The 13,019-nt window shown below is 35.6% G+C and overlaps 2 protein-coding genes across 5 annotated transcripts; both read right to left on the bottom strand.

Moving 5' to 3' along the window:
* Positions 1 to 467: 467 nt before the first annotated feature.
* Positions 468 to 2,434, bottom strand: LOC147557540 (tyrosine/DOPA decarboxylase 2-like). The gene has a single exon (XM_086658358.1). It carries the CDS (start codon positions 2,286 to 2,288, stop codon positions 756 to 758), a length of 1,533 nt encoding a protein of 510 aa, XP_086514484.1. The 5' UTR covers positions 2,289 to 2,434; the 3' UTR covers positions 468 to 755.
* A 3,042-nt stretch (positions 2,435 to 5,476) lies between these two features.
* LOC147557539 (uncharacterized) lies at positions 5,477 to 10,400 on the bottom strand. Of its 4 annotated transcripts, none has more exons than XM_086664121.1 (10): positions 10,253 to 10,400; positions 8,957 to 9,050; positions 8,015 to 8,282; positions 7,740 to 7,942; positions 7,572 to 7,661; positions 7,385 to 7,489; positions 6,869 to 7,200; positions 6,153 to 6,218; positions 5,981 to 6,033; positions 5,477 to 5,747 (listed from the first exon to the last, which is right to left on the bottom strand). In XM_086664121.1, exons 4-7 carry the CDS (start codon positions 7,779 to 7,781, stop codon positions 7,060 to 7,062), a joined length of 378 nt encoding a protein of 125 aa, XP_086520247.1. In that variant the 5' UTR covers positions 7,782 to 7,942; positions 8,015 to 8,282; positions 8,957 to 9,050; positions 10,253 to 10,400; the 3' UTR covers positions 5,477 to 5,747; positions 5,981 to 6,033; positions 6,153 to 6,218; positions 6,869 to 7,059. The 4 variants fall into 4 exon arrangements, with proteins under 4 accessions (XP_086520247.1, XP_086520248.1, XP_086520246.1 ...); XM_086664122.1 differs by having other exon boundaries at positions 6,173 to 6,218; XM_086664120.1 differs by lacking the exon at positions 8,957 to 9,050.
* Between the last annotated feature and the right edge of the window lie 2,619 nt (positions 10,401 to 13,019).

Here is a 13,019-nt window from a genome sequence, read left to right as displayed (position 1 = left end):
TCCTATACAATTTTATAAGACTTTCTTGAATAGTGATGTTCTTATCATTTTATAAGACTTTCTTGAATAGTGATGTTCTTAGTTCAACAAAAAAAAAAAAAAAAAACTTCCTATACAATTTAATTAGGCAATAAATTAGAGAAAAGCATTAAAACTTTGGGTAACTTTCACACTGGGGTTTTAGGTTTGACTATTGAAAGCCCTAATTTCAAGACTACTCATAGAAAAATCAACACAACCTTAGGTCCAGCTTTTATGTATTTTATTAAGGTAGAAAATATCTTACTGAAATTTCATCAAATTGTCCTCATAAATCTACTATGTGGAGATCAAGTACTATGATTTAGATAATCTTTCTCCTTGATCAAAATAATAGTAAGAAACATTGAGAAAGAAAGTGGGAGAAATGTTCAAGTAAATAATTAATAAAGCTAGGAATCATGCGCCAACCCATAACCACTACACTATATAAAGTTCATGTTTCTATTTAATACAATTTCAATAAATAATTCGAAAAATAACTCAAAAATTAAGAATAACAAAATCAAAATAAATAATTAAATAAATAACAAATTTTCTCTCATTAAGAGTAGGTCGTACGTCTCTCTTTCTCTTCTTCTTTTATTTGCTTGAGATCCGATCTGCGTGATCTTATTTAACACTCGGCGGTTTAACCGGAGTGTTGCATTAATTACAATATATATATATATATATATATATATATATATATATATATATATATATATATATATATATTAACATGAAAGATCAAGTTTATCGAGAATTGTATTAGCGTGTTCTTGCATGAGCTTCCAAGCAACGTTAACGTGGCGTTCTTCAGTCAAAGTTGCACCAACTGCAAACCGAATCATATACACATTTCCTACCACGGCATGTGTCATATAAGCTTTCCCTGTCGCATTAATTGACTCCAAATAAACCTGGTTAAGCTTGTTCACGACTTCTAATTGATCTTCGTTTCCCTCGCGAACCCCGTGGGGCAAAAGGCGAAAACATACCATAGCAAATGTCCTAGGCACAACAATCTCAAATCTATTGTCCATGGCGATAAGATTTTCGAATTGTTTAGCCATCTTAACATGACTCCTTAGAAAATTTCTGAGGTTAGCAACTCCATAACTTCTTAAAACCATCCAAAGCTTCATGGATCGGAATCGGCGGCTCAGTGCAATTTGCCAATCTTTATAATCAACAACTTGTCTTGACTCTGTAGCTTTGTTCCTCAAATACTCAGGATTTGTACTCAAGGCTTGAACTAGGGCACTTGGGTCCTTAACCCATAGACAACAACAATCCAAAGTAGTGAAAAACCATTTATGTGCATTAAGACTAAATGAATCTGCATTTTCAACTCCATCAATAAAGTGCCTGAACTCTGGGCAAATACATGCACTTCCGGCATACGCCGCATCGATGTGAACCCACATTCCGAACTCCTTTGCTACCTCACAGATGGGTCCGATCGGATCAACAGCCGTCGACGAAGTTGTCCCAACAGTAGGACACACAAAAAGTGGTACTAGACCAGCTTCAACATCTTCAATAATAACACTTCTAAGTGTATCAGCTGATAAACCAAATGCATTAACCTTAAAAGTTTTAACAGCTCGAAAATTCTTAGGGTTTATACCAGCAATTTGAGCAGCTTTCTGTAGTGCACAATGGGTTTGATCAGACCCGTAAACGACTAACTTACCGATATTTTCACGTCCGATTTTATTCAACATACGATCTCTTGCAGCAGTTAATGTACATAAAATAGCTTCACAAGTAGTTCCTTGTAAAACACCACCACCATTACCAGAAAACAAGAATGAAGATGGCAGTTTAAGCATCTTACCAAGCCAGTCCATGACAATACTTTCAAGTTCAGTAGCAGCTGGTGATGACATCCAATTAAAACCAACAACATTAAAACCAGTACTTAACATTTCACCAAGAAAACCAGCTACAGAACCACTTGATGGGAAATAAGCAAAATAATTAGGGCTTTGCCAATGAGTTAAACCTGGGATTATTTCATTTTTGACATCTTCCATTATAGATTCAATTGGTTCTGGGTTATAAGGAGCTGAATCTGGTAATCTTTTACTTAGGTAACCAGGTTCAACTTGAGATCTAACTGGATATTTTTCAATATCTCTGTAATAATCAGCTAAGAAATCAATAATCATATGACCTTGTTTTCTGAACTCTTCTGGGTCTAATGGGTTCAATGAACCAAAAGCTGAATTGTTTTCAAGTAAATCAGTGTTTAAGCTACCCATCTTGGATTTTGATGATGAATATGTGTTTTCTTTTGGTGAAGGGTAAGAACTAGAAAGAAAAGTTTGAAGATCTAGAGAGAGAGAAAGAGTTGTTCTACTTGTTTCCTAGGTGATGCTTTTGCAAATGCATAATGCAAGTGTGAGGAGTAAGAGAAGGAATATGAGGGTTTAAATAAGGATCAAAAGCCGAGGTCATTTTAAATGGCATCCTAGTAAGGGTTGGTGTGGGTGGGTAGGACCGATTTTTTTCTCCCAACAACTTCCCCACGTTTTGAACGTCAGTTTTTCTTCTTTCCATGTGAATCTATCTGCTATTATTTTGATTTTTGAGTCAAAATCGGGGACTCTCTATGTTGGTTACCTTGCTATTTCAAGAGATTATACTAATTTAAACAATACAAAATGATAAAGAGTACCACTTGATGACCACTTGGTGACCTTCTTGCGTATGTGGTGCATAAGACAAGGGTCAGCGCCCTGCGTGCCCCTAGATGGTAGGAAATGCTGAGAATGAGATGATCTATTTTTTCCTCTTCCATCCAAGGGTTGTTATTGTTTAATTTTCTATTTCCCTTCTATCTTTACGTCTATCAGCACCATGGGTAAACCGTCATTTCTACATTCTCGATTTGTCACATCGATAATATCAAACTTAAAGCCAGGTATGTCTCATTTCATTTGATATTCTTCCCACACCTACATTAACTACTACCAAACTGAACATATTCTTCTTCATTTTCAATGAGATGAACATCAATATTGAAAGGCATAGGTTGATGGTGCTGTCGGAGAGTAGTTCTCTTAGAGACCAACCTGATGATCAAAACTTTTTGGTTGGACAATGAATTCTCCTTTGTCATTCTGATTGAATTCAATTGGTAAGGATCTGCAAAAATAGAAGAAGATACTCTGACGTCCAAGTTAGTGGGATATTTTTGCAAATAAAAAAAATAATTCAAAGAGTTTAAATGCAGAAGATGATATTCGATCCCTTTTAGAGCAAATCTGATATACTTATATATGTTTGGATGACCGGAACAGAACAGGAATGAGATGATGGCAGCGACAAGACATCGATTCTGGAAATAGCATGTGGATACGAACGTGTGAAGGATAATATTCGATGGCTACATATGTTTTGACACTAATAGATCCTTTAACACATAAATATTCGTGTATAAATAGGGGATCTTTGGCTCTGTCTAGCCTTCCACATCGTTGTTGTTCTCTTTAGTCGTAGCTGTTCTCTCTTTGTGCTTCTGACAAGAGTAGGACTCAAGTTGTGAAGCTAACTCAGATCCACCTTCCCACTTGCCTTAACGTAAAACGGGGCTCGATGTGAGAAGCTAGCTTCTGCATACCTCCCTCCATTGTTCTGATTCTAGAGTTGGCCCGAATTCACCTATTCATCTGCCTCTGGACCACCACAGGGTTGAAGGTGCCTTGAAAACTCGTGGCGACCTCCTGTGTCAGGGCTCTCGCCCCCCTCATTAGCTAAAAGAAAGTTAGGGAGTAGGATAGTTTATTGTCATTTACCCTCAAGGTTAGTGTGTAATTTCACAATATTAACATTCAAAAATTTAAATGCGTACCTAAGCTAGAATAGTGAGTCGTGATGTGCTTTATTGTTTTGTTTTTTGTTGGCAAGGGGTCGGGTAATGTAATGTATTATTCGAAATGAAGCTCAGCCGTACAAATGGTGTTCTCCAACCGATATATTCGATCAAGGCTTCTCTTAAGTTTTTATTTTAGTTATGGTTGTACCATCTCTTTAAAGGATATAGTCCTTCGGTGTGAAGGAGATGTCCTTCGACCAAGATGGCAATGCGTTCAATTTGTCAGTTAGGATAACGATGACTTTATCCGGAAGATCATCTAGTCAGGTCCAATTACGGGTCGTGATGCTTAGATAGAAGCCGCTTACGATCGTCGGGTTACTTCGATAATTCGCGACTAACATAAACCGGATCCTACAACAGGTTACACCAAAGAATGGTAGCTTGATCGGAGAGAATTGACTCGTGGGAGCTTGTCTATAGATGGATATGATCCAGTCTGATAGTGCCAAAAAGATAGAAAGAATCGGGCTCGAAAGAGAAACCCGAAAAGTGGTAAAACTCACTTATAGGGTGTCCTGATCAAGCCCAAAAGGGAATTGATCAAGACCGACCATATAAGGTGGGTGGGCCGGCCAGGGTTAGCCCATAATGGGCTTAAGTGGGCGGCCACACCATATTAGGGTAAAAACCCTAATTCGGGTTAGAAGGAATTCTGACAGTTACCTTTTCGGGGACTCTTATTGAAACCTAATTTGAGTGAGACTCCTATTAGGGTTTCTCTATATAAGGGTCATTGGAGTTCAAAAAAAGGGTTGGATTTTTCTCAAGAGAAAACAACTTCCCTCTCACAATATATAGCTAAGTGGAGAGAGATGGTTTTAGAGAAAAAGCTCTCAATCTATCTATGGAATCAAAAGAAGAATGGTTATTCGTCTCAACCTTCAATGGAGTCCTAGCTGACATATAAAGAAGGGAGATCAAGTTATTCACTTGGATGTCTCAAGTAGAGGAGCTACATATGAAGCTCTCATGTTCGGGATAAAGGAGTTGGAATCTAATTTGAGGAAAGCGAATTCAGGTATTTTGTTTATGTTTCTAGTTCATTATTAGTTCTTGCAGGCGATCCTGGATAACTAGTGTTAATCATATGATGATTGAGATTCCTCTTACAACATTAGTTAGATGATTAATAGTCTTAGAGACGTACAAAACCCAACATTCTTATCCACTCGTGTAACACCATATGATTATTCTTTTGTTTGTTAGCAGTTTGTTATAAGTTTGTTTTCTGTTAGAGAGATAGTTTAAAACTCTCTCTATATAAACTCATGTAATAACTCAGATTTTGTTTTAATCACTTTAAAATTGGAGACTTTTAGACGGCTTAAAACCGTCGGTAATGTAATAAAACCGTCGCAGAAACTATTTAGTGACGGATCAGAATACGTCGTGGAAGCCTCCGTCGGGGATACTTTTCGCGACAGTTGGTAGCGACGCGGTTGTAAATCCGCCGCTAAAAGAGATTATTAGCGATGGTTTGTGTACAGGAAAAACCGTCGCTACTGAAAAGTAGCGACGGCAAAAAACAGTCGGTGATATGTTTTGATTTTCTAAAAAAAAAAAATTGTATTTCGAAACAATAAATTGACCCTCCCATTTGGAATCAATATCTGAAATATTTACAAATCCATCAAAATACTATAATATCATTCATATATCATCCTAGCAGAAACAATTCTAATCAAATTTTGTCTTCGTATTAAACTAGGTTACTACGCCCTGTCATAGCTCTTCAACTTCCATTCTAAAATCATCAATTGCAATAGTTGTCGCCAATTCTAAAGTGGAAGGAACCAACTGATCTAAACAGTGTTGACAGCTTGCATAAAACCTCTTGTTCCTGCAGTAAAACAATCAACCACGAATAATGATTATTGGCTTATTATATAAATTTTTCTTTCTTTTGGAACATCAAGGTCTTATAAATCAGAAACACTATTGCAACGGTAGCAAAGTTTGTTGATTAGGATTTCAAGTCGTAAATTTATATTGAAGGAGAACTCGAAGATTCCATAAGAAACTACTCCATTTAAACTTCTTAAGTGAAGGAAAAGCGTTTAATCCCTGATGGACTTTCCTGTTCTACTTTCTTCAAAATCATGTTAAACAAGTACCATCTTCATCATCTGGATTACCAAAGATCAATATTGAGATAATGAATCAGAATAGTGGTCATCATGTGAATGAAGATATAACAAAAAATGTAAACAAATGAATAACGAGATTGATTAAAGAGAATGAATACCTGTTCCTGTCATATCGTACCTGAAAACCATCATCCATTTATCTGCAATATCTCTTATCAACAACTCTAAACATAGAATAGTCCAATATCAACTACTTAGTCTCTGAGGTATTAAAGAGTTTATAAGATATGGAGATTTTACTAGGCAATAACTATTAGTCACATATTCCACCATGATTTATGCTTATGTCCGTGTTCGTGATTTCAGAAGGGCGTTTTAAGATGGTGGATATTCCAATCGTTATATTATCCGTCTATAGTTCTATAATTTACCACTTCTGCTCTTCAAGTCGGACTTTTTGTTTTTATATCGGAGAAACTTCTCGCAGTAAAGATTCAAATCTAGTAAGAGTTATCCTTGTTTCGAACTTCACTGTCAAAGCACGAAAAAACAGTAAAGCTATAAAACTTTCCATGCTAACTGGAGCTGTTACCGATGGAACCTGTTAGGCGAAGTTGTGAAGCTCTAAGATGAATATATGTTTAAGTCATCAACAAAAGCCATCTAATTTTTTTTGGTAATTTCAGTCTGCCAAGGAAGTTGCCTTCTGAACTCATCTTGTAAGTCAGTGGTTGGAAATTGGAATGAGGTGCATGCCATTTAAGGGTTGTCCTGATTGAAGGACTAAGTAGATTTAATCAAGCGATACATAACAACCTGGTACAAAATTAGCGAAGTAGTTGTTGCTAGTAATTTGATGAAAAAAAATCCATACCTTTGAAGCATTTTCGCCGACAAAACAATCATTTTCTACATGTGCAAACTTCTCCACTAGCATCTTCAATAGATCATTTTGTTGTTTGAGTTGATTCTTCAGTTGAACGACCTCTTGTCTTAGTTCAACAACCTCAGCTTTAGTTTTCTGACCAGAATTTGATGTCTCTCCGACCCAACATCGTTTTGGCTTTACCGGACATAACCTCGCACTCTAACTGCTCGATCAGGTCCTATTACTTGGGAGAAAATATCGTTTGGCCCTAAATCGATAAATTCTTCATCGGGTTGAATATCTTGAGTCATTTGTCTTTCCAATTTTTCCATTTCATCCTGTCAAATACCATTAAATTGAGTTCAATAAATATTAAGACTTCAAAAAGTTCGCAAAACAGTTTATACCAATCAAACCTAACCTCCTTCAAACTTCTCTATCCACTTCAATCACCAGCAACACAATCACCATAAAAAATACAGTAAGGAAAACATGAAAGAAACTGATAAGTTAAATATATACCATCTTTTCCCCAGCTAATGGATTCACCGGAACAAGATTTTTGCGTGTATAAGTCTTTCTATACAGCACCGTACGAGAGGGGAACTTGTTATGCTCTTTCCTCAACTATGAAAGAAAAATACAGTAAGGTCTAAGCACATAGAAAATTTAATCATTCGTATTAGATATGGGAAAAGACAAAAGTAACCTCTTCCGCATGGTTAGCAAACAACTTTGAACCACCTGTGTGTGGAATTTTGTTACATGCCCTATTTCGTGCATTTTTAAGGCTTTGTTCCTACAATATAAGTATCAAATTTTTTACAAAATATAATTTCAATGATAGATATAGTAGGTAAGTTCTTAGCATCAGTACCTTCACTTTATCTTTTTCCAGTAACTGACCATCTCCACCCATTGACTTGGGACAACTCCGTCAGGTCGATTAGCGTATTAATCTTCTATTTTGTCAAATGGAGTGAACCCTTCTCTTTTAATCTTACATTTAAAATCTCTCCATCTAGAACTTAGCCTCTCAAATAACCATTCGTCGAAATTAGGAGGAGTCTCGAATATTTCCTTGTACAAAAAAAAAAGATCAAGTAGAATTTATATCATTAAAACTTAAATAGAAGGTATTCATATATATACCTTGATTTGGGTTATTGCATTATCTATGAGATCCCTATGCAACTTATCCATATCCTTCCAATTATATATAGTAAGTGGAAACATATTTTCATCTTTCGCTAAATATCCGATATGGCTCGATAAGTGGGTTGCATTGACCCTTAAAGGCTGCAATTTATTATCAAGTTCTATTTTGAATTTTTCCTCAATTGGCAGTTGATCTATCCATGTAAGCTTAGTTGACCCCCTTCCTTTCTTTCTACGCACTTGGTTATCTTCATCCATTACCCTGCAATTACAATGCCCAAACTTTGTTGAGTCAAGAGAATATATAGTAATAAGTGATGAATGCAATAAGTGACATGTTCCACTATTATGGGGCTAAAGCTTCGAAGAATAGTAATAAGTGATAAATGCAAGTATGAAGACATGGTTGATAACATATATTGGTTGTTTGTGTACATTTATCATAATCTGTACATTTATCATTTCTATATAAATACATCAATATCTTGCTATTAGGTACCTTGAGTTAACTAATTTACACGAAGGATCTGATTCACTCCGGAGAAGTTGGATATGATGTTGTTCATAATGTATATCTATATAACAAGGGAGGAGGGTATCTTCCCCTCCTCCCAATGGTCCAGATTTAGTCTCATTAAGTTATATCAAGTGGCTGAGAGTTAAGTTTTCAAATATATTTATATATTTGGTAAGTTTGTATGAAAAACAACTAGAATCATTACCATCTCTCAGCAGATATCTATAGTTCAGCTTCACTTTTGAGCTTAAAATAGGTTACTTAAGGTCTTTTTCCATGATCAAACAGTATTTTAAATTTTAAATTATTGTTCTCTCTGATCTCTGACTAACCCAAGACAGATTTGAATGCTTAAGTTGACATTAACACTGACTAGTCATTAACTCTGAAAACAAAGCAATGGTTGGTTGGGGCTTAACTGGTAATTTGATTATTTGCAATGGATACTAGACATCACTAGTATTGTTTATACCAGACGGATATAAGAGAAAAATTGAGTGAATTGGAGCAATTCTGCAATTGAAAAAAACTTCGGTGAATATGACAACTGTGATATGAAGAATTAGATCAATGAATTGAAAATATCACAGAGAAGAGGATAAAGGAACACATGAACGACTATAAGAACTGAGGCAGACTTTGTTAGGTGAACGATGAGATTAGATTCAAGGATAGTAATTATAATATTTCAACATAAGAACGATGCAAAATAAAACGCTCAACTTCAGATCGTACAGAAACTTTAATGTGACAGAAATGGTTAAACAAAACATAAGGGACATTGCAAAATATGGTGTCCTATAGGACTTAGATTTGAATTCAATGCAACATTTTACATAGTTAACGTATCTAATAGCCTAAGATTCATTGTCTTCCGTGTCCTCGAGCTCATCACTTTCAACATCACCATCATAAATATATTCGAGGTCAACGACAATTGCATATGTACTCATCACCAAGTAGCATCTGACTATTGCTTCTAGAGACGATCATGACTTACTTCGTTTATTTTTCGAAATCATCCATTTGAAGTTTATAATATAAAGTAGAATATATGTGGGTCGAATGACTCAATAGCTCTTTTATTCACCAAAAATTGATCTTAAAGTATAAACTGCACTTATCCCACACATCTTAGTATACTTCCATAATCTTCTCTTTGCTTTTTCACAATCTCTATACAAGATTAATTATAGTTTGCACTTATCCACACGGGTCTTTTGGTTTATTGTTGACAATGAAAAAAAATTTAGTGTATGGATTTACGCGGAAAGATTTTAAGTGGTTTTCGAAAAAACATCCAAAACTTAAAAGTAAAAATATCATTATTGCTTGTTTATCTATGTGAAGTTATGTCGAAAGAGACACTCGGCTTCATCGTGGGTCGGAGTGCTAAGCCATACTACTCGAATTCAAGATTACAATCTATACTACTCAAATTCAAACACAGACATATCAAAAGATCACAATCTATACTACTCGAATTCAAGTAAAAATTGCAGCCTTATGAATTTTTGGGGAGATAATAAGAGAATAATCTTAATCATAGAATTTAGCTTTTCAATCGTTCAAGATTATAATTTAAACTACTCGAATTCAAACACAGACATATCAAAAGATCACAACATGTATATAAATTTAACCTCAGATTCTAGCTAACACAGTCACATTAAAGACAAAGAGGAACGAAGAATCTACAGTGAGAAACAACAAACCTCGGCATCAGCAGCTTCGTCTAAGCTTTTCTAGGGTTTACACTTTGGTACCTTCATCTCTCTTTCTCGTTCTCTCGGTCGATTTCTCTTTTTCTCGTTCTCTCGGTCGATTTCTCTCCCCCTTCTCTCGAACAGGAAACTAGGGCACAAACGGGAAAAACACCCAAGTTGTTAGATTTTGAGAGTGCCCGTAGAATTACCAGCTTTCACTGACGGTTTTCAGAAACCGTCACTAAAAACCGTCGCCAAAAGTCCCCATTTTTGTAGTGTTATTGAAGATTAGTTTCACTATGGTATCTGAAAATCGATTCTCTCTCTGAAAATCGATTCTCTCTCTTTAAAGTATTCTCTTCTTTTCACTTTCCCTCTCTACAATTTCTTCTTCTCTTTTGTTTTCTCGTTTAGTTCTGCAAATTTCTCTCTGAAAATTCGATTCATAAGAGATGGATAATCCTAAAATCACATCTCTAGCTATCACTTCTATAGGAAATATCATCACAATCAAACTTTAAAGTGACAATTACCTGGCTTGGCGATCCCTGTTCTTACCTATACTCAAGAAATACAAAGTTTTGGATCTGATTGATGGCTCTCGTCCACAACCTGACCAATTCTTGGATGATGATAGAAAGGTAATCAATCCTGTCTATATTGAATGGGTTGAAGAAGATTAAACTTTGTTGATTTGGATAAATTCGACTCTATCTGAATTAGTAATTCCTTATGTGGTTGGCGATACTTCATCGTTTTTGACAAAATCTTAAAGATTCATTGGCATCAGCATCTACTTCTCACATTTTCCAATTTCAAGAATATCTGCGAGGTTTGAAGAAACAAAGTGAGAAAATGCCTGAATTCCTCATCAAGGTGAAGAAGATTTCTGATTCATTAGCAGCTGCTGGAAGTCTAGCATCTAGTGCTGAATTAGTGGTAAGCATTTTAAGAGCTTTACCTCCTGAATATGATTCATTCTCTGCTGCTATTCGAATTAAGGAAACCTCTTGTGATAGTTACTGAACTTTAATATTTACTTATTAGTGAAGAAATCACTATAAGTGAGCAACAAAAGAGGTCTTTATAATGTCAATCATGCTCTCTTTACTAATCCTCAATCTCAACAGTCTTTCAATCGATTCTTTCAGTCTAGGTCTAATAACACTAATAATCAGCATATGAATTGAAACAAGGGATCAAGAAACTATAATAATTCTGGATCTCAAGGAAGAACTTTTGCTTCCAATCATACTTTTAATCAGATGAAAGGTTCTTCTAATCCACCATCAAGAATCAATAGTGGAGATCGACCTACTTGTCAAATCTGTCATAAAGTAGGCCACATGGCTGTTGAGTGTTATCATCGAATGAATTTTTCATATCAAGGTCGAAATCTTCCAAATAATCTAGCAGTTATGATGGCTTCAGCTAATATTCTTGGAGAGAATCCCTGGTTTGCTGATACAGGTGCTTCTCACCATATAACACCTGATGCATCTAACATTGCTTCTTCTTCATCTTCTGTCTATAATGGAAAATAAACAATTTCTGCAGCCAATGGCCAAGGTATGAATATTACTCACATTAGTGATTCTTCTTTTTGTGCTAATCATAAACAATTTTCACTTAAAAATGTTTTTGGTTGTTCCTCAAGCTGCTCATAATCTTCTCTCAGTTCATAAATTTACTAAGGATAATCAGTGTTCTTTGACTTTTGATCCATTTTAATATTGTGTGAAGGATCTAACTTTCAACCAAACTCTTTTCCAAGGGCCAGCTAAAGGAGGTCTTTATCCTATTCATCTTCCTGTTGTCTCTTCTACTATTAAACCTCAAATAAAGGCTTTGATAGCTCGACCCACATCTGCTGCTCTATGGCACAAGAAGCGAGGTCATCCCTCTTTTTGGACTTTGCATAATTTGAAGCATTTGTTTTCCTCTTCTCCACTGAAACCTATATTTTGTACTGAGTGTCAGTTGGGAAGGAGTAAGAAACTACCTTCTAAAGCTTCTACTATTATAACTTCTTACCATTACAACTTTTACATATAGACCTTTGGGATCCTGCTTTTGTTTCTTCTAATAATGGAGTCCAATATTATGCTTATGTGATTTATAAATATACTAAGTTCTGCAGGATTATCCCTCTCACACAAGTCTCAATTTACATCTGCTTTTATTACCTTTGCTATTACTATTGAAAATCAGTTATGTAGTAAGATCAAAATTATTAGGACTGATGGTGGTGGAGAGTTTCTCTTACCTCTCTCAGACAATTTCTTCAAACCAAAGGAATTCTTCATCGTATGACATGTTCTCACACTCTTGAGCAGAATGGAGCTGCTGAGCCCAAGCACAGAAACCTAATTGAGCTTACTAGGACATTACTTATTCAGTCATCTCTTCCGTCTACTTACTGGTTTGATGCTCTTACCACAACCAATTATCTCATTAACAGACTTCCTCTTAAGCATTTGAAGTCTATATCACCATTGGAAAAGCTGTTTTACTCGACTTCAGATTATGATTTTCTTAGAACCTTTAGTTGTGCTTGTTATCCATGGCTAAAGCCTTATACTCAGAACAAACTTGAACCAAGAAGCAAGGAATGCATCTTTATTGGCTATGCTCAAAATCAGAAGGGTTATAGATATTTGGATATTTCCACATGAAGGGTCTATACTTCAAGGCATGTGGTGTTCAATAGGGATAAGTTTCCTTTGAAATCATGCATTTCTTCTACTTTCCTTTCTTCATCTCCCATTTCCTATCC

The sequence above is a fragment of the Eschscholzia californica genome, unplaced genomic scaffold (assembly GCF_041429995.1).
Source record: "Eschscholzia californica isolate CP2 unplaced genomic scaffold, dmEscCali1.0.p SCAF_2, whole genome shotgun sequence".
Taxonomy (NCBI): domain Eukaryota; kingdom Viridiplantae; phylum Streptophyta; class Magnoliopsida; order Ranunculales; family Papaveraceae; genus Eschscholzia; species Eschscholzia californica.
This window is presented reverse-complemented; position numbering and strand designations above follow the sequence as displayed.